Below are 21,626 nucleotides of genomic sequence, written 5' to 3' on the forward strand. Positions count from 1 at the left end.
GGGAAAGAACGTGTATTGTGGAAGGTGTTGTTATCGTTGTGTTATTTGGGGACGAAGGTTGAGGATAGTTTTTTGTGAGTGGTGTTATTGGGAAATTGACGGTTAACTTCTGTGGTGGGCGTTGGAATTGAGAATGAAGGTTGATGGTTGGATTTAATTTTGAATGAGGTTAAGATGTGAAAGGTGGTAAATAAGGAGAAGTTGATGTCTATAACAGAATGTAAGACGCATACCGGTATATCCCTTAGACCATGACAACTAAATATTCCTCCAATATGGTAACTATTATTGAAATATGTGACGTTTCAAATTCACAGACAAGATCAATCCAACAGCTATTGAGCTTATACAACACCTAACAATTATTGTAACTTGCTACAACCGAAATTTTGGCAAGCAGAAACCTATACATGGTCCCAAACAATGGTGTTTTGTTTCACTGAAATTGAGGCCAGGATGCGTTGTCTTGACCTTTTTTCTACGGACAGAGAGACATACAGACAGACAAGTATTAGAATGAAATAAGATTTCTATCGAAATTTAATTTCACATATACCTTAATTGTTTTCTCAAAGGTTAGTGAAAATGAAGTATACCCTTGTAGTGTCATATTGATTTGCACTCAGACATTTTCTGAATGTTTATACATTATTCAATATGATCCAGGTGTCATGCATATACTCTGATGAACTTGACAGTACTTTTAATTTACGCTTGGCTTCGTCTGACCTTTGTTTATTGCCAAGTGTCTGCCATATTTCTATTACATCTTTATAGAAATAGGTGGAACCAATCATATCACACAATTCTTCATAGTCCTCAATGATGTCACTAAACAACTCCACACTATAAAGGTATTGATAACATATATAAAGATGATTGTACATGGTTCCTATCAGGCAGTTGCGGTTATGCATCGCGGTATATGTTTGTTTAGCGATATCTTTCTTTACATTACAATCCATGATATCGCTGACATCGATCACACTAGACTCCCGATCACGGTGTCCTTTTTGGATCCCAGCTCGTAACACACTGACAGCTTGTTCAATGTTATTCTCTTTATACAACCGATAGGCACATGAATCAATGTAGGACAACTCCTTTTGGATATTACCATATACTCTGATTGGTATCGGTGTCAAGGCCATAGACCCAGCAGCCTCATTACCAATTAGATCACCAATGGTCTTCATGTCGGTTCCTTCATAGAGTTCCTTCATTAGTGAGGAACCAAGGCCCAAATCCAGATGATATGCAAGGAAATGTCGGTAATCGCCAGTTTCCTCTTTAACTAGTTTTTGGAGGATCTTTTGAAATCGAAGATATGCATCTTTCGTTCCTTGGGTGAACTCTGTTGTGTTTCTGTCTGCTTCTTCGGGAATCTGCATAAGAAACTCACTGTAAGCCTCTTGTGCTACTTCGTACCCTTCTTGGAGTTTGTTATTGTAGAAATATGACTTGGCTATCTGAAGCACAGACGGAACAAAAGCTTCGCACACTGATCTACACTGCCGTCTGTGTTTGTAAAACAGTGGGACATCGTCTAAAACCATGTTAGCAATCACGGAAAGGTCATGGTGTTCCGTCATGTAATAAAATGACATCACTGGAAATGTCCTTATTGCATCAATATATTCTAGAATCTTCTGCAGTGTTTCACCATCTAGATGATCCACCATGTTGTTCTCGTGAATGAAGTAATTTGGGATGTTCCTTGCGTGCAATTTTTCACAAAGGCTATCGAGAAGATAAAGCAAACATCCTCCGCTGTTATTTGCCCAGCTAGCCTGAGGAATTGTCTCACATGCATGGTACATCACTGATTTCAAGTGAGTTGTCCTTAGTCTTACCTCATTGTTCCTTAGGCTAAAATCTATCAAAAGTTTGAAAGCATTGAAGCAGTTTCGTTGGTCATCTGATAAGGCTTCCTTAGCAAGAATTTGTTCTGCCTTTGGAAACACAAACTGATATTCTATATTTGGTGAAAAAGATTGGGGATGAGGTCTTGACATCACAATGCATTTTGTGTTTGCAATTTTCTGGTTGATTTCATTTCCTGGCCATCCACTTGGACGATACCTGGAGAACCATTCCATGGCGCACTCTGGCCAATAAAGACATTTGTGTCCAGTAAACGTCTTGCTTCGCATCAAATCATAAACAGGCCCCTTATTCTGTGCTACTATCCCTAAGTGCTGTACAAAAGCCTTTCCTTCTATGTATGTCACTGATGGATGATACATCCCTGTGTTGATGGGAATCAGATGTACATACCCAGGGCGTGTCAGTGTTGTGTCTGCAATCAAATCCATTTCACTGACTTTTCCTTCGGATTCAGACCGAACATTCCCATTGCAGACACCGATAACCGTTGGTGTGTTTAAAGCAGGCGTGGATTGTTTACGATTAGAATAATCTATTAATCTAATGCATAACCCATCCGCCACACTACCTGCGATATATGTCTCAATTTCGGTACCTGAGAAAGTGGTAACATTTTCAGGACTTCCCACAAAAATATAACAAGATTTGACAAACTGTCTCAGAAGGAAGCTTAGATGAGGAAGAGGAATACCACTAGTGGCGTCAATGGCTACCGGATTTAACACATCTGACATGAGGTCAAAGTCACCTGAAACAGATACAGTAAAATACGCTTTATAACTAACTGATAGTAGTTTCAAATCTATTTCAAGAGGAAGGTAAAAGAATTCTCTTACTGCTTTACATTCATAGATCAAATCACTGTTTTCCATTTCACCAGAATCAATTCCCAAATTTTCAATATAAATTAAAATATCTTAAATTTCATACGAAAACTTATACTTTTTATGGAAAAGAATACTAGATTATTCACAGATCCCAAATCTGCTGTGAATATCCTGATACAAAATTAACTTTTAGTAAAAAAAGAATTCAAATAATTTGAGAATAGCTTTCTACATTCTGCGGAAAACTGTTGATATAAAACGTGTTTTACTGTATCAGTAGCCAAGAGATTTCTCCATCATTCTGACAACAGCATATATAGTATGAAGTCAGAATGTTTATCATGTGACATAACAAGATATCCGAAGCGTTTGTGATAAATTCATGGACACCAATGACACATATAACGAGAAATATCTGTGTGACACAAATACGGCTACATGTACATATCAAACTTGGACAAGACACAATGAACCAAGTCGTGATGAGTCGGTATGAACAGACATCGCTCTGGATTCCACTATAAGTACCAACTAATTTCATTGGAATGAAAGTATATATAAAGTTGTCAGCAACGATCCTGCATGGATACATCCAATGGAGTTATCTCCCTTGCAGGAGGTAGGTATCCATATAGACGTCATTATTTTGTGAGTGAACATTGATGCATGGAGGCAGAAAACAAATGTCTTCCTATTAACAAGTCAATATATTTAACTTATTAAAGAAGATTGATGTCACTATTTTTTATCAAATATGGAGTTCTCCATTCACCACAATAGTTTAAATACCAATTTAGGTTCAATCAAATTTAAGTGCCGGAGTCATCAGTTAGATATCGTCCTAGGTGCCACAAATGATGGCAATATCCCCCACACTCTGCAGTAGTATAAAAATGTTTCGGCGATAACAAAAAAAAATATTGAAAATGGGAGGCCTCCAATATTAAAAGGTACAACGTTAGCACAAGACTAATATCAATAGAAAGATACAAGAAGCATAGTTGAACAGTTTTCAAATATACATACAATTCATTACTTATTTTGTGACGTGTTATTTTACTAAAGAAATTGGAAAAATTCCTCAGCAACAGGCAAATTCAAGTATCTATTCTCTATTGTGTTTATTCATCTAACCACCCTGACGCCCTGATATCCGACATTATTTCAATATCACCCATTCATCAATGAGGTGTAATTGGGTCGTGTAACTGGATATATGACAGAATAACAATAATATCTGCATTCTCTTAGTCTTAAAGGACAATTTTATCAATTATATGAAGAAAGAAAAGTTTGTGACATTATATGTGTTTACAATTAACAAGATATACCCTGGTATACATTTGTATATGAATCACTGACATCAATAAAATATGTAAACCGTAACATGTTTATTATGCTAATGTTATGTTGATTGTGTTCCACCATCTGAAAATGTTATATGTATATTTGACCTCTTGTTACACACAGAAGTGTGTCCGAGTGCAATAAAGAAATCTGAATTTGAATAATTTACATATATCGCAATGTATGAAGTATAATGCTCTTTTTAACAATGGGAAAAGACAGTACTTTCACGTAACATAAATAGAAATATGTCTGTTAGACATTAAGTCCACGCTAACTACTTCCTTGGTAACAGGTGTACTAGCACTTTCGCTCATTATCCTTGGGACTATTGCCAGGAGATGGTTTACGCCTTTGGTATACTGTAATAAATACTTTTCTTTACTTCATCAAAACTTTAAATGTGAAATTACTTTGAACTTTGTTAATTTTGTTCTTTGTTACATAGAAGTGTGTTTATTAACATATTGATATTGATACGCTAGACTTTATTTGCTGTTCAAAATAGTCGTCTGGTAGAACACTGTCCAATCTTTGTGCACGTGGTGACTTACATGTGTCATGCCTGAACACCTTTCTGGGGTACATTAGATCTAGACCTCAGAAACTCAGACTGATATTTTATAATGGTTTTTTTATCTGTTTCTCATACGCAAGGCTTTTAGAAATATTTATCAGAACTGTAGCAAATGTGGTCTGTTGTCACAGGGTTTAGTAAACGATAATGCAACGTACACCTAGGACCTAGGATGATGTGAAATAAATTAAATATGTGGCCGGTACTTAAAGTTATCCGTTTTGTCATTTTCTTTTCTTGACTATATAAACCTGATTTGCATTGTTTTGTTCCAGAAGTTTCCAAAGTTGACCAGATGCTTAGAATATCATGACCGATGCAAGAGTACACAAAACAAATGCGTTTAGCACTGTGTAATGTCACTGTTCTTAATTTATAGTAGATTATCGCTGACAAGTGTATCTTATAATATATGTTTTTGAAAGGTTGGTATAACTAAATCACGACGAAATTGGTATAAGACACTGACTTCCTGTATCACGTGCGCAGTTGGAATCTGCGCATAGCGGACGTACACAGACTCTACACCCGACAAGGAAAATTATACTACACGTACACTCGCACTAAAAATAAACATACTTAATGATCAATAATGATGCTATTGTATTTCAAAATGTTCATAATTCACTAGTTAGTGAGAATAAATTCTTGCTGTTTGAAAAATCTTATAGTCATCCTATGTACTCATTAGTTATGTATGTACAGAAATCATGAACTTAATAATATAATTATATACAGTATAACTTGTCAAAACTGGTCCTTGTCTAATCCAGATCCCTGTCTATTCCGGCATAATTATATAACATTACATATATCTTTTAATTCATAGTAATTAAAACCTGTATAATCCGGAAACCTTGCAATAGTGGCCAAATAAGACAAGTTACACTATATATTTATACATGTTTTATCAACTTTTATATAAAGTTTTTATTGGCCACCTGGTAGCTTTTCTACAACTATGCAAGAAGACATTATCTGCTAGACAACTTACAAACATAGAAACCTTCCCTTGTTAAAGATGCTCCACCGGCGACAGAGCTTACATGATACTCATCATTTGAACAATAATTGTGTATACATATTCCTTATTTGCACTAAAATATGATATAAAATAATAATTCCATAAAGGACATAGTGTCACAGAATTTTTTCAGGATGCAGTAAATTATTTTTAATATTTTTTAATCTTGAAGTAAAACTGGAAACTCAAACTTTTCAATAGTGGTAATGGTGCAAAGTATTTTTTTGTAACTGAAGAAAAATACTAAATAATCTGCTCCTGTTTTTGATAGTGAAAAAATACCATTTGCCAGCGGTGGAGCATCTTTGGTCTCAAACTAATGGCACCAATCCTTGATATAAATATCTTCTAATTAATGCTAAATATTGTTAAAGACGGAAGAATGATAGATGTAAGTACTAGCAATGCATCATCAAGAAACCCCTCTGATGTAGTAAATATAAAAACATTTGGTTAAGAAGTCATAAACATACATGTAGTCAGATTTCTGCAAAAGTGGGAAATTCTTTAATCGGCCAAAAGATATAGTAGGCCGGGTACGTAAATTCATTCTAAAGGGATTTATACTGGAGTAAGATCTTTATTGAAACTGTCAATCTCTTCCCAAACAGAGCAAATCTAAAAATGTTACCTTTTAGGTGGATAAACAAGGTCCGGCCTGTCACATGTGATAATGTCAAAATCATGTTACAGTCATTGTGATTGGTTGAGGGAGAAAGCAGGCAGCCAATTAAACAAATATGTTGTCTGCAGATTTTTCAATATTACCGGAAACACAAAGACAATAATTCTAATTGATAAAACCAAATTGAATAAAAAAAAACTGGCATAGTGAACCAGAAATCAAATGACATTAATGAATCACAATTCATCAATTATTCATCAAATCATGAAGAATCATTTCATTGCTAAGTATATTTTATTTGTATGTGGGGGTATTTATTAGGAAGGGGAGGTAATATTATAAACAATACTATTACTTAGTACATTGTACACAACTGTCTCAAAACAACAGATGCTGGCTGGGAGCAAGCCATTTTTTGGCATTGAAAATAGCTAGGAACATAAAGCTTTAAGCTCTGCTCAAATTCATATAAAAGGTTTGTAAATCGGTACACCTGAACCCCAGCTAGTGGGTCCGAGGACTCCTTATTACAGAGACACCTTCTGGTGTCAGTGGCAAGGATGCGAGACTTTTTAACAGATAAACAGAAGAGGAGAATGTGTAGGTCTTCAGCATCATAAGCATGCAGACCAGCTCTTACTCTGGTGGACATCCAATAGACAGCATGGAAAATAGTGTGAAACAACGAAATCCAAGGCAACCAAGTCATGTTTCAATCATTTCAATGAAACAGGAACCATTTAGAAATCAAATGACATTAATGAATCACAATTCATCAATTATTCATCAAATCATGAAGAATCATTTCATTGCTAAGTATATTTTATTTGTATGTGGGGGTATTTATTAGGAAGGGGAGGTAATATTATAAACAATACTATTACTTAGTACATTGTACACAACTGTCTCAAAACAACAGATGCTGGCTGGGAGCAAGCCATTTTTTGGCATTGAAAATAGCTAGGAACATAAAGCTTTAAGCTCTGCTCAAATTCATATAAAAGGTTTGTAAATCGGTACACCTGAACCCCAGCTAGTGGGTCCGAGGACTCCTAATTACAGAGACACCTTCTGGTGTCAGTGGCAAGGATGCGATACTTTTTAACAGATAAACAGAAGAGGAGAATGTGTAGGTCTTCAGCATCATAAGCATGCAGACCAGCTCTTACTGGACATCCAATAGACAGCATGGAAAATAGTGTGAAACAACGAAATCCAAGGCAACCAAGTCATGTTTCAATCATTTCAATTAACAGGAACCCATTTAGCAGAACATTAAAACTTATTTATCACATTCTGAAAAGCATCATATTGCATATTGAATAATACTTTCTCTTTCTTAAATCTATATTTTCATCTTTTTTATGTTTTTTTAAAGATTTTCCACCACTGACGAATGGTATCAAAAATAGAAGCAAAACGAATTAGTATTTTTCTTCAGTTATGAAAGTTACTTACTTTCTACCATTATCATCATTGAAAAGTTTGAGCTTCTGATCTTACTTCAAGATAAAAAATATCAAAAAAATAATTAACTGCATCCCTAAAAAATTCTGTGGCACTAATATATCCTATATGAAGTGCAGTACTGATTGTGTATGCACCGAAAATAGTATAAGTTATTTCAAATCATTTTGTGTGTTAAGACATATATATATGCACGATTAAACATCAATTCTTGTTCACATGATGAGTATCATTAATGCTCTGTCGGCGGTGGAGCGTCTTTAATGATATCACAGAAATCACATCATAAAAGATGACACAGAGTACTCATGAAATAAAGTTATTGTTTGACAGTGTTAAAGTCAGTGAAAGAAAAGCATGACTGGGGACAATGGTCCTACAGATAAACAAATATAAGGAAGAACAGCTTCTGATATAGTCATCATCCCAACTATTACCCCCCCTCCCACAACATACACACACACAATCTGTATGTGGCCTTATCTACTTATTTTATATTCCATAATTCTATAAAAGCACTGCATTTTGTTTGTTAAAGATGTAATTTAAACTTATATTTTTTGCTTATTATTCTGTCTCTATTGCACTTCAGAAAGTATTTCAACTGGATAATAAAGAAAGATTCTGAAAGAATGAATTATACTATTGTTTTAAAATTCAAAGAAATATTAACATTAAAATCCCTCCACCCATTAGCTGTTGCTACATCAATCTATCACTTCTTGTGAATTAAATATTTTGGTTGTTCTATTATATATTCCCTCCCCTCCTCTAGCAAGTGTCATACTGTTATTTCTGCCCAACTTTGGTAATTTCACACCCCTTCCCCTATTCTGTATTTGCCAATTACAGAGTTATCTGCCATTGCAAGCAGGTTTTGATTGTGACGTCATTTGTTTGCGAGTATAACGTCATCCTTTTCAGAGAAAAAAATGTGAATTTCGCTCATAAAATAATGACATTACTATGAATACCTACCCGCAAGGGAAGTAACTCTGTAATATGTAACCACGTAACATTAAAGATGTTCCATCGCCGACAGAGCATAAATGATATTCATCATTTGAACAATAATTGGTGTTTAATTGTATATATATATATGTCTAATTAACCCCAAAAAAATAATATAAAATAATTTATTTTGCCTTTGATTCATGCGAAATCAGTACTTCATTCCATATGATATAGCGGCACAGAATTTTTCGGGATGCAATTAATTATTTTTTCATATTTTTAACTTGAAGTAAAATTAGAAACTCAAACTTTTCATAGGTGGTAATGGTGTAAAGTAAGTAACTTTTGTAACTGATGCAAAATACTAAATCGTCTGCTCCTGTTTTTAATAGTGAAAAAATACCATTTGCAAGCGGTGGAGCATCTTTAAATGGTAATGTTCCCCCAAACTACAGTTGTGTGACATAAATAAGATCTCAAGGCTTAATTTTGCTATATAATCTTTGTATTTTCAACTTTTTCCTATGAATTATCATATCTTCACTCATGAATAGTTTTTAAGCTACCTTTGTGTATTGAAAAAGCAATAGTTAATGTTTTCTTTAAACAATATATCGTCATAAAATATTACATCTTTTATCATGAATTAAAGTGAACAACAACACAAAATACATCGTTGCTCTTTACACCTATACACTAAAACTGCATCGCCAAAAAATTTGCCATATATAGTTTCTTTCTTTTTTCAGATTACAGGCAACAGAAAGAAATTGAAATGTTTTGAATAGTTAAATATTACTTTTGAGTATGCAACATTTTCTTCAAATTGACATATTTGCAAGTTCACGAAAAGCTATATTGAAAGACAACTTAAATGGTATTATTATATAGTAAAAATAACTTTTGGGAACTCAATTGCTACACAACTGTTACTTTATTTATGGGATAGTAACTAATGCAGTGACCTGTTCCCCGCAGACTTGTATATCTGGCATGCACTTCAAATGTCATTAGCAACGTGAACAACAGTAAATTCATCATGATCTAGCGTAAAGTCTTTTTTTTTCAAATCAACAATTTCTTTATGACAAAATTGTTGTCATATCTGTTTCAGACCTGAAAAATTGGTACTTATGATTCTACACTTGAATAATTGATATTCACATAGAATAATCTAAATATAAAACAATAAAAATATCCCTAAGATAAAGACATTGCCAGATTATGAAGAATTTACAGACATTACCTTCATTAAAAAAGAACTTACCGTCAGTAGTCTTGAACTGGGAGTTGTTCTCTTCCTCTTCATCACCAGAATCATCTTCATCCTCCATCACTTTCTTCTCTTTGATTGTCTCCCCTGTTGCTCCTTCGGTCTCCTCTATCACTTCGGTTTCTTTCTCATGATCCACTGTAGATTCACCTTTTTCAGAAACGTCTGGAGATTGGTCCTTTCCTTCTTTGGACTTTTGTCTTTCAAGTTTTCTCTTTCTCGCTAATTTCTTTTTCTCTTTCATCCTTGCTCTGTGAGCATGTGCCTCTGTAAGAAGCCAAAATCACTACCTCAGTGTGGATCCCATATGACATCATAATTCATTTTTTTTTTCTTATGAACGATTATCAAAGATAAGCACCACAGACGTTAGTAGAACACTTGAGTGTGTACTGAAATTCAAACATTATTTCTAAACAGATGTTTGAATCATAATTTTAGTCCACCGGTGAAGTCACAAGTGATGGTGACGTCATTTTTAACAGCTGAAAAATGTTAACAAATATGCCTGACAGGCAGTTTGTTTGTTGGTCAACTTCAAAACAAAGAAGGACTGTCAATTTGGGCCCTCTGGTGGCTATTACCGATAAGCATTATTTTTTGTTTACAGATACCCTGGGTTTAGAACGTCATTATCACATATGATTTTCGCAATATATTTAGATATGAGATTCTTCTAAATGTAGGTTATTGTATCTATGTGATAAAAGGAGCTTAAATTTGTGTTCATTTCATATGAGATTTGGTGAAACTCGTCTAGAAGTTTCAATTTTTGCTTGCTCACAAAACAAGAGCTGTTGGAGAACAGCAAAGCTGGCCTTTTCAGAAGAAGTTGAAGCTTAAACAATTGACGAAACAGAAACTTGCTCAAAAACTTTAACGTGAAATGGGACGCCGACGCCGGGGTGACAACATTAGCTCCCCCTATTCTTCGAATAGGCGAGCTAAAAAACTGACTTTTGAAAACCTGAGAGAAAATAGACTTTTTCACCCAAGGCTAACACCCAGTAATCGTACTAACTACCAGTGTATAATCATACTAACTACCAGTGTATAATCACAATCAATTATTGGTTTATAATCAAAGTCATAAACCAATCAATAATCGCTTAAAGAATCAGTTTCTAGAGAATAAAAATTTAGAAATTAACATTTGCTTTTATACTTTTCAGTGTTATTTTCTTTCTGATATGGAATATTCACACAAAAGCTTGAAGTATTATTCAATTAAAGATGCTCCACTGCTAACAAATAGTATACAAAAACAGGAGCAGACAAATTAGTATTTTCCTTCAGTTACAAAAGTTACTTATTTTACAACATTATCACAATTGAAAAGTTTGAGCTTCAAATCTTTAAATTTAAGATAAAAAAAATCAAGATGATTAATTGTGTACCGAAACAGAATCAGTGGTACAATGTCCTATAATATGAAATTATTGATTGAGCAAACAAAAAAGGCAAAATAAATTATTTCATATTATTTTTTGTGTGAATTAGACATATATATATACACGATTAAAAACCAATTATTGTTCAAATGATGAGTATTGTTTATGCTCTGTCAGCGGTGGAGCATCTAAAAGATACTCAATCCATATGATATATATATATATATAAAATTGCAGATTTAATAACAATCAAGTAACGATTGAAAAGATATCTGTTAAGCTATATGTCAAAGTTAAATCTACCAAATACATTGTACCAATTGATAACTGATTTTCAATTCCAGATTTCCATAATCAATAATTGGAAAAGAAATATCAACTGATTTTCGATTATTATCACCACTACTATAAGGGCATAGTATACATACTGAGGGCCAGTCACACTAACCACAGTTTACATACTCAGGGTCAGTCACACTAACCACACCGTATACATACTCAGGGCCAGTCACACTAACCACACAGTATACATACTCAGGGCCAGTCACACTAACCACACAGTATACATACTCAGGGCCAGTCACACTAACCACACAGTATACATACTCAGGGCCAGTCATACCAACAACACAGTATACATACTCAGGGCCAGTCACAGTAAACACATAATATACATACTCAGGGCAAGTCACGCTAACCACACAATATACATACTCAGGACCAGTCATACCAACAACATAGTATACATACTCAGGGCCAGTCACGCTAACAACACAATATACATACTCAGGGCCAGTCACACTAACCACACAGTATACATACTCAGGGCCAGTCACACTAAACACACAGTATACATACTGAGGGCCAGTCACACTAACCACAGTTTACATACTCAGGGCCAGTTACACTAACCACACATATTATACATACTCAGGGCCAGTCACACTAACACACAATATACATACCCAGGGCCAGTCGCACAAACCACACAGTATACATACTCAGGGCCAGTCACACTAACCACACAATCTACATCTCAGGGCCAGTCACACTTACCACACAATATACATACTCAGGGCCAGTCACACTAACTACATAGTATACACACTCAGGGCCAGTCACACACATCCACACAATAAACATACTCAGGGCCAGTCACACTTACCACACAATATACATACTCAGGGCCAGTCACATTAACTACATAGTATACATACTCAGGGCCAGTCACACACATCCACACAATAAACATACTCAGGGCCAGTCACACTAACCACACAGTATACATACTCAGGGCCAGTAACAATAAACACACAGAATAAAGGTACATACTCATGGGCCAGGTAGCCTCCCAATCTGTGGGTCGTAGACTGACAAAGTGAGACTCCCCAATATGGCCGAGTGTAATGGTGTAGTCTAGCATTACTTCCTGAGCTGTGGGCACCAGCTCTGTCTTGTTTGTGTTGGGTTTGAACACGATGATCCGCTGTCCCGTCACCTACAATCAGAGCCATAAACTGTTATAGTTGTATTGATTACAACATTCTGACACACTTCAAAGATTTAGATTAGAATGGTATTAACGCCTTAAGTGTATTAATGATTCTAAGTTTTCTGCTCATGTCAGAAGCTTTTGTTAGTTAGTGTAACATATAAACAAACGAATATAGCTTTAACTTTATTAATCTAACAATGAGAAAATGGCTACACCATTTGTGTTAAGTATAATAATAAACAAAAGCTGTTAGAGAACAGCAAAGCTCACCTATTCAGAAGAAGTTGATGTTCAAGTAATTACTTTTTAAACATGGAAATACGACAAATTAACAGACTCAAAAAAAAAAACCTAAAGGGCATCAAATTGGTTGTATTATCACGTTCAGCATCCATACACATTAGGAAAATAAAATCATAAACATTTATGATGACTTATGCTTAAACAATTGACAAAATAGAAACTTGCTCAAAAACTTTAACATGGAAATATGACAAATTAACAGACTCAAAAACCCCCTAAAGGGCCCCAAATTGGTTGTATTATCACGTTCAGCATCCATACACATTAGGAAAATAAAATCATAAACATTTATGATGACTTAAGCTTAAACAATAGACAAAATAGAAACTTGCTCAAAAACTTTAACATGGAAATATGACAAATTAACAGACTCAAAAACCCCCTAAAGGGCCCCAAATTGGTTGTATTATCACATTCAGCATCCATACACATTAGGAAAATAAAATCATAAACATTTATGATGACTTAAGCTTAAACAATTGACGAAACAGAAACTTGCTCAAAAACTTTAACGTGAAATGATCCTGTGTGTGCATGTGAATTCTAGTTACTTAGCCAGGTAGTAGTTGAGTCCAAGTAGATAGCTTCTAATTTATCAAATCTTTACAAACACGCATTTGTGGTCCCCTCTGTATTTTACCCTTGTAAAGGCCTGTAACACCCTGTGATCACCCCCATGTGATACTCCTCTGTATTTTACCTCTGTACAGGCCTGTAGCACCATGTGATCACACCCATGTGGCACACATCTATATTTGACCTCTGTACAGGCCTGTAGCACCATGTGATCACCCCCATGTGGTACTCCCCTGTATTTGACCTCTGTACAGGCCTGTAGCACCATGTGGTTGCCTCCTGTGGTACCCCTCTATATTTTACCTCTGTACAGGCCTGTAGCACCCTGTGATCACACCCACCCTTCATGTGGCACACCTCTATATTTTGACCTCTGTACAGGCCTGTAGCACCATGTGATCACCCCCATGTGGTACTCCTCTATATTTGACCTCTGTACAGGCCTGTAGCACCATGTGATCACACCCATGTGGCACACATCTATATTTGACCTCTGTACAGGCCTGTAGCACCATGTGATCACCCCCATGTGGTACTCCCCTGTATTTGACCTCTGTACAGGCCTGTAGCACCATGTGATTGCTCCACCCTTCATGTGGTACACCTCTATATTTGACCTCTGTACAGGCCTGTAGCACCATGTGATCACACCCACCCTTCATGTGGCACACCTCTATATTTGACCTCTGTACAGGCCTGTAGCACCATGTGATCACCCCCATGTGGTACACCTCTATATTTGACCTCTGTACAGGCCTGTAGCACCATGTGATCACACCCACCCTTCATGTGGCACACCTCTATATTTGACCTCTGTACAGGCCTGTAGCACCATGTGATCACCCCCATGTGGCACACCTCTATATTTGACCTCTGTACAGGCCTGTAGCACCATGTGATCACACCCACCCTTCATGTGGCACACCTCTATATTTGACCTCTGTACAGGCCTGTAGCACCATGTGATCACCCCCATGTGGTACTCCCCTGTATTTTACCTCTGTACAGGCCTGTAACACCATGTGGTGGCCTCCTGTGGTACCCCTCTATATTTGACCTCTGTACAGGCCTGTAGCACCATGTGATCCCCCATCCTTCATGTGGTAAACCTCTATATTTTACCTCAGTACAGGCCTGTAGCAGCATGTGATCATCCCCTTTGGTACCCCACTATATTTTACCTCTGTGCAAGCCTGTAGCACCATGTGGTCTCCCCACTGCGATTCCTGACCCATACGTTTTAGATATTCCTCCCAGGTCTCTGTAGACAGGAAGGATTCTAGATGAGTTCCATCTTGGTTTTTAGGGTTATTCCTCAAGTAGCTGAAAAAAGAAATAAAGACTTTGTAGTCCTTATAAAATTTGGTAATAAAAATTAGCCATTAAAGCTAATATTTGTGCTGAAATACCGTATTTGACCTAAAGAGGGCGCAGGGCGCCGATAACTGGCGATTGGGGTGCCCTAATTAGTTCATTATTTCTTAAGTTATTTGAAACTGTCTTCTAAAGTATAGCCCAAAAGTTTGCAGCTAGACAGTCAACACTTCAAAGGGAACTGCTGTCACTTCAAATGAACTGCCGCAAACTTTGAAACGGAATATATAGCAAGTTTCCCTGCAAAAATCCCTTGAGGTTTTCTAGCACATGGACCCTGTTGTCTAGACAGAATACTGGAGTGAAAGGGAAAGTGTCAACCTGTCAGTTGTCACGATGAACCAATGTTTGAAGGTTTTAGTTAGAGCAATGTTGATGTTGCTCAAGCACTTTCTCAATGTGTATAAAAATTGAGCCATCTGAAAGCAGCGATTCTAACAGTGATTATGGATGATATGGCTGAGAACTACTACTACTGTGCTGGTTCAGGTCACTGACATTCAAACTATCTAATATCAGATATATATGTTGCTGTTATTTTATTCTGTAAATTGGATAAGAAAAAATTCTAAAGAAAGGTAACCGGTAAGAGCGTTGTTTATTAAAAAAAAGATAGTTGGACAATGCAGCATTTTATTTTTTTTAAGAAAAAAAGGCAGGGGTGCCCCTATTACAGCAGGGGCGCCCTCTTTAGGTCAAATACGGTAAATACATTTACAGTATGTAGGAAACTTACTCCACAGCAGTTCTTCTCAGTGAGTTTGGAGTGAGGTCAAAGTTTCCTTGGATACGGAGCTGATCAATTATGGCGCTGAACATACAATTGCCGTCAGGAGTGACATCTTTGATGAGGTAGCCGTTGTGATCTGCTAGTGACTGCAGTGACGCCATGTAACTTGTATAGCGGGGCGAACTATGATAATGACTGCTACCTGTAAATAGATAACATGCACATCACACTATAAAACACCAAAGCCAGTCACAACAAAAATTGGATTTCATTATTTTTAATTTAAGGGACTCCATTCAATACTTTCTTATACCTTGTAACGGTAAAGATTTTTTTCTGTATACAACAGTCAATTTTTAGATCAAAGATTACCTGTTGTAGTATAGTGTGTAGTTGTTTGTTGTAGTACAGTGTGTGGTTGTTTGTTGTAGTATAGTGTGTAGTTGTCTGTTGTAGTACAGTGTGTGGTTGTTTGTTGTAGTACAGTGTGTAGTTGTTTGTTGTAGTACAGTGTGTGGTTGTTTGTTGTAGTACAGTGTGTGGTTGTTTGTTGTAGTACAGTGTGTGGTTGTTTGTTGTAGTACAGTGTGTGGTTGTCTGTTGTAGTACAGTGTGTGGTTGTTTGTTGTAGTACAGTGTGTAGTTGTTTGTTGTAGTACAGTGTGTGGTTGTTTGTTGTAGTACAGTGTGTAGTTGTTTGTTGTAGTACAGTGTGTGGTTGTTTGTTGTAGTACAGTGTGTAGTTGTTTGTTGTAGTACAGTGTGTAGTTGTTTGTTGTAGTACAGTGTGTGGTTGTTTGTTGTAGTATAGTGTGTGGTTGTTTGTTGTAGTACAGTGTGTGGTTGTTTGTTGTAGTATAGTGTGTAGTTGTTTGTTGTAGTACAGTGTGTGGTTGTTTGTTGTAGTACAGTGTGTAGTTGTTTGTTGTAGTACAGTGTGTTGTTGTTTGTTGTAGTACAGTGTGTTGTTGTTTGTTGTAGTATAGTGTGTAGTTGTTTGTTGTAGTACAGTGTGTAGTTGTTTGTTGTAGTACAGTGTGTGGTTGTTTGTTGTAGTATAGTGTGTAGTTGTTTGTTGTAGTACAGTGTGTAGTTGTTTGTTGTAGTATAGTGTGTAGTTGTTTGTTGTAGTACAGTGTGTAGTTGTTTGTTGTAGTACAGTGTGTAGTTGTTTGTTGTAGTACAGTGTGTGGTTGTTTGTTGTAGTACAGTGTGTGGTTGTTTGTTGTAGTACAGTGTGTGGTTGTTTGTTGTAGTACAGTGTGTGGTTGTTTGTTGTAGTACAGTGTGTGGTTGTTTGTTGTAGTATAGTGTGTGGTTGTTTGTTGTAGTACAGTGTGTAGTTGTTTGTTGTAGTACAGTGTGTAGTTGTTTGTTGTAGTACAGTGTGTGTTGTTGTTGTAGTACAGTGTGTAGTTGTTTGTTGTAGTACAGTGTGTAGTTGTTTGTTGTAGTACAGTGTGTGTTGTTTGTTGTAGTACAGTGTGTAGTTGTTTGTTGTAGTATAGTGTGTAGTTGTTTGTTGTAGTATAGTGTGTGGTTGTTTGTTTGTAGTAGTACAGTGTGTGGTTGTTTGTTGTAGTACAGTGTGTAGTTGTTTGTTGTAGTACAGTGTGTAGTTGTTTGTTGTAGTACAGTGTGTAGTTGTTTGTTGTAGTACAGTGTGTAGTTGTTTGTTGTAGTACAGTGTGTAGTTGTTTGTTGTAGTACAGTGTGTGGTTGTTGTTGTTGTAGTACAGTGTGTAGTTGTTTGTTGTAGTACAGTGTGTGGTTGTTTGTTGTAGTACAGTGTGTAGTTGTTTGTTGTAGTATAGTGTGTAGTTGTTTGTTGTAGTATAGTGTGTAGTTGTTTGTTGTAGTACAGTGTGTAGTTGTTTGTTGTAGTACAGTGTGTAGTTGTTTTGTTGTAGTGTAGTTGTGTTGTAGTACAGTGTGTTTGTTTGTTGTAGTACAGTGTGTAGTTGTTTGTTGTAGTACAGTGTGTAGTTGTTTGTTGTAGTACAGTGTGTAGTTGTTGTTGTAGTACAGTGTGTAGTTGTTTGTTGTAGTACAGTGTGTAGTTGTTTGTTGTAGTACAGTGTGTAGTTGTTTGTTGTAGTACAGTGTGTAGTTGTTTGTTGTAGTACAGTGTGTAGTTGTTTGTTGTAGTACAGTGTGTAGTTGTTTGTTGTAGTACAGTGTGTAGTTGTTTGTTGTAGTACAGTGTGTAGTTGTTTGTTGTAGTACAGTGTGTAGTTGTTTGTTGTAGTACAGTGTGTAGTTGTTTGTTGTAGTACAGTGTGTAGTTGTTTGTTGTAGTACAGTGTGTAGTTTTGTTTGTTGTTAGTACAGTGTGTAGTTGTTTGTTGTAGTACAGTGTGTAGTTGTTTGTTGTAGTACAGTGTGTAGTTGTTTGTTGTAGTACAGTGTGTAGTTGTTTGTTGTAGTACAGTGTGTAGTTGTTTGTTGTAGTACAGTGTGTAGTTGTTTGTTGTAGTACAGTGTGTAGTTGTTTGTTGTAGTACAGTGTGTAGTTGTTTGTTGTAGTATAGTGTGTGGTTGTTTGTTGTAGTACAGTGTGTAGTTGTTTGTTGTAGTACAGTGTGTGGTTGTTTGTTGTAGTACAGTGTGTGTGTAGTGTTTGTTGTTGTTTGTGTTGTAGTACAGTGTGTGGTTGTTTGTTGTAGTACAGTGTAGTATAGTGTGTAGTTGTCTTTGTGTAGTTTGTTGTAGTACAGTGTGTAGTTGTTTGTTGTAGTTACAGTGTGTAGTTGTTTGTTGTAGTATAGTGTGAGGTGTTTGTTGTAGTATAAGTGTGTAGTGTGTAGTTGTTTGTTGTAGTACAGTGTGTAGTTGTTTGTTGTAGTAGTGTGTAACTGTGTAGTTGTTTGTCTTGTTGTAGTACAGTGTGTGTACAGTGTGTGGTTGTCTGTTGTAGTACAGTGTGTAGTTGTTTGTTGTAGTACAGTGTGTTGTATGGTTGTTGTTGTAGTACAGTGTGTGTTAGTGTTGTAAGTACCAGTGTGTAGTTGTTTGTCTGTTGTAGTACAGTGTCGTTGTTTGTTGTAGTGTACGAGTGTGTGGTTGTTTGTTGTAGTACAGTGTGTAGTGTGTTTGTTGTAGTTAGTGTGTAGTGTTGGTTGTGTTGTAGTACAGTGTGGTGTGGTTGTTTGTTGTGTAGTATACAGTGTATAGTTGTTTGTTTGTTGTAGTACAGTGTGTTAGTTGTTTGTTGTAGTAAGTGTGTAGTTGTTTGTTGAAGTTACAAGTGTGTAGTTGTTTGTTGTGTGTACGTTGTTGTAGTTGTTTGTTGTAGTACAGTGTGTAGTTGTTTTTGTTGTAGTACAGTGTGTAGTTGTTTGTATTTTGTAGTGGTTGGTTTGTGTTGTTAGTGTGTGGTTGTTTGTTGTAGTAGTGTGTGGTTGTTTGTTGTTGTACAGTTGTGTGGTTGTTTGTTTGCTAGTACAGTGTGTGGTTGTTTGTTGTAGTACAGTTGTGCTGGTTGTTTTGTTTGTAGTACAGTGTGTTGGTTGTTTGTTGTGAGTATAGTTTGTAGTGTTTTGTAGTAGTACAGTGTGTGTGGTTGGTTTGTTGTCTAGTATAGGTGTGGTTGACTGTGAAGTATGGTGTGGTAGTTGTTTGTTGTAGTATTGTGTGTTGTTGTCTGTTGTAGTGTAGTGTGTAGTTGTTTGTTGTAGTATAGTTTGTAGTGTTTGTTGTATGTAGTAGTGTGTGGTTGTGTTTTGTAGTACTCGTGTAGTTGTTTGTTGTAGTATTGTGGTAGTATGGTTGGTGTTAGTACAGTGTGTTGTTGTTGTATGTAGTATAGTGTGTGGTTGTTTGTTGTAGTATAGTGTTAGTTTGTTGGTTGTAGGTATAGTGCCTGTTGTTGTTTGTTGTGTATAGTGTGTGTTGTTTTGTTGTAGTACGTGTGTGTTGTTTGTGTTTAGTATAGTTTGTATGTTTGTTGGTGTGTGTTGTTGTTTGTTGTAGTACTGTATAGTTGTTTGTATGTTGGTACCAGTGTTGTTTTGTAGTACAGGTATTAAATGTGTAGTGTGGTTGGTGTAGTGTTGGTGTTTGTTGTAGGTAGTGTTGTGGTTGGTGTTGTGTGTTGGTGTGTGGTTGTGGGGTTGTATTTTAGTGTTGTCTGTGGTTGTTTGTAAGTGGTATTGTGTGTGCGTTGTTTGCTGTAGTATGTTGTGTGGTTGTGTTGTTGGTATAGTGTGTAGTGTTTGTTTTGTTGGTTGTAGTACAGTGTTGTGGTGTTGGTTGTAGTTCAGTGGTGTGGTTGTTTGGTGTGGTATAGTTGTGTGGCTTGTTTGTGTGTAGTTTATGAGTGTGGTTGTCTTGTTGTAGTGGTTGTTGTAGTAATAGTGTGTGGTTGTTGTGTAAGTAAAGTGTGTGGTTGGTTGTTGTTGTAGTAAAGTGTGTGGTTATTGTTATAGTGTGTGGTGGTGTGCTTGTAGTGTTTAGTGGTTGTGTGTGGTTTGTTGTAGTATAGTGTGTGGTTGGCTGTGCGTAGTGTTGTACAGTCATGTGTGGTTGTTTGTTTGTGGTAGTACAGTGTGTAGTTGTTTGTGTTGTTTAGTGTGTTTCTTTTTTTGTAGTTAGTACAGTGTGTGTTTGTTTGTTGTTAGTATAGTGTGTAGTTGTTTGTTGTAGTATAGTGTGGTGTTTGTTGTTTGTGTTGTGTTGTAGTATAGTGTGTGTTTGTGTTGTAGTAGTGTTTTGTTGTAGTACAGTGTGTGCTTGTTTGTGTGAGTTGTTTGTTGTAATTGTACTGTGTGAGTGGTGGTTTGTTGTAGTACTGTGTGGTGTCGTGGTTTGTTGTGAGTACACAGTGTATGGTTGTTTGTTGTAGTTAGTAGTGTGCTTGTTTGTTTGTAGTATAGTGTCGTGTCTTGTTTGTTGTAGTTAGTGCTGTTTGTTTGTGTGTAGTATAGTGTGTGATTGTTTGTGGGTGTATAGTGTGTGTGTTTGTTGTATTGTAGTTTTTACAGTGTTTGGTTGTTGTAGTACAGTTGTAGTTGTTTGTTGTTAGTACAGCTTGTGTAGTTGTTGGTTTTGTAGTACATGTGTGTAGTTGTCTTGTTGTAGTACAAGTGTTGTAGTTGTTTTGTTGTCAGTACAGTGTGTAGTGTTTGGTTGTAGTATAGTGTTGTAGTTGTTTGTTTTGTAGTACAGTTGTGTGTTGTTTGTGTAGTACATTGTGTTTGTTGTAGTAGTTGTTTGTTGTAGTGTGTGGTTGTTCTTGTTGTAGTACAAATTGTTTGTATGTCTAGTACAGTGTGTGTGTAGTTGTAGTACTGTGTTTGTTGTTCTGTTGTAGTATATGTGTGTTTGTTGTAGTCAGTTGTAGTTGTCTGCGCCCCTGTTGTAACAGTGTGTAGTTTGTTTATTACGTGTGTTGATTAGTTGTTTGTTGTAGTACGAGTGTGTAGTTGCTTCTGTTGTGTGTGTTGGTCTGTTGTAGTACAGTGTGTTAGTTGTTTGTTGTAGTAGTGTGTAGTTGTCTGTGTAGTACAGTGTGTCGGTTGTTTGTTGTAGTTATCGATCTGTGGTGGTTCCGTTTGTTGTAGTACAGTGTGTACAGTGTGTGGTTGTTTAGTTGTAGTACAGTGTGTAGTGTGTTTGTTGTAGTACAGTTGTGTGAGTGTGTATACTTTTTTGTTGGTTTGTTGTAGTACAGGTGTTGTAGTTGTTTGTTGTAGTACAGTGTGTAGTTGTTGGTGTTTTTGTAGTATAGTGTGTAGCTTGTTTGTTGTAGTACAGTGTTTGTAGTTGTTTGTTTGTT

At 36.3% G+C, this 21,626-nt stretch overlaps 1 protein-coding gene across 1 annotated transcript in view; it reads right to left on the reverse strand.

The window, feature by feature from the left end:
- LOC138317202 (uncharacterized) overlaps positions 1-21,626 on the reverse strand; it is a 39,094-nt gene that overhangs the window by 6,502 nt on the left and 10,966 nt on the right. The window contains exons 3-7 of the mRNA XM_069258756.1: positions 15,857-16,052; positions 14,928-15,069; positions 12,705-12,870; positions 9,976-10,248; positions 648-2,635 (exon numbers count right to left, since the gene is read on the reverse strand). Coding sequence (XP_069114857.1) covers positions 648-2,635; positions 9,976-10,248; positions 12,705-12,870; positions 14,928-15,069; positions 15,857-16,052 — 2,765 coding nt within the window. The remainder of the gene's footprint in view (positions 1-647; positions 2,636-9,975; positions 10,249-12,704; positions 12,871-14,927; positions 15,070-15,856; positions 16,053-21,626) is intronic.

Source organism: Argopecten irradians, chromosome 3, assembly GCF_041381155.1.
Source record: "Argopecten irradians isolate NY chromosome 3, Ai_NY, whole genome shotgun sequence".
Classification (NCBI taxonomy): Eukaryota; Metazoa; Mollusca; class Bivalvia; order Pectinida; family Pectinidae; genus Argopecten; species Argopecten irradians.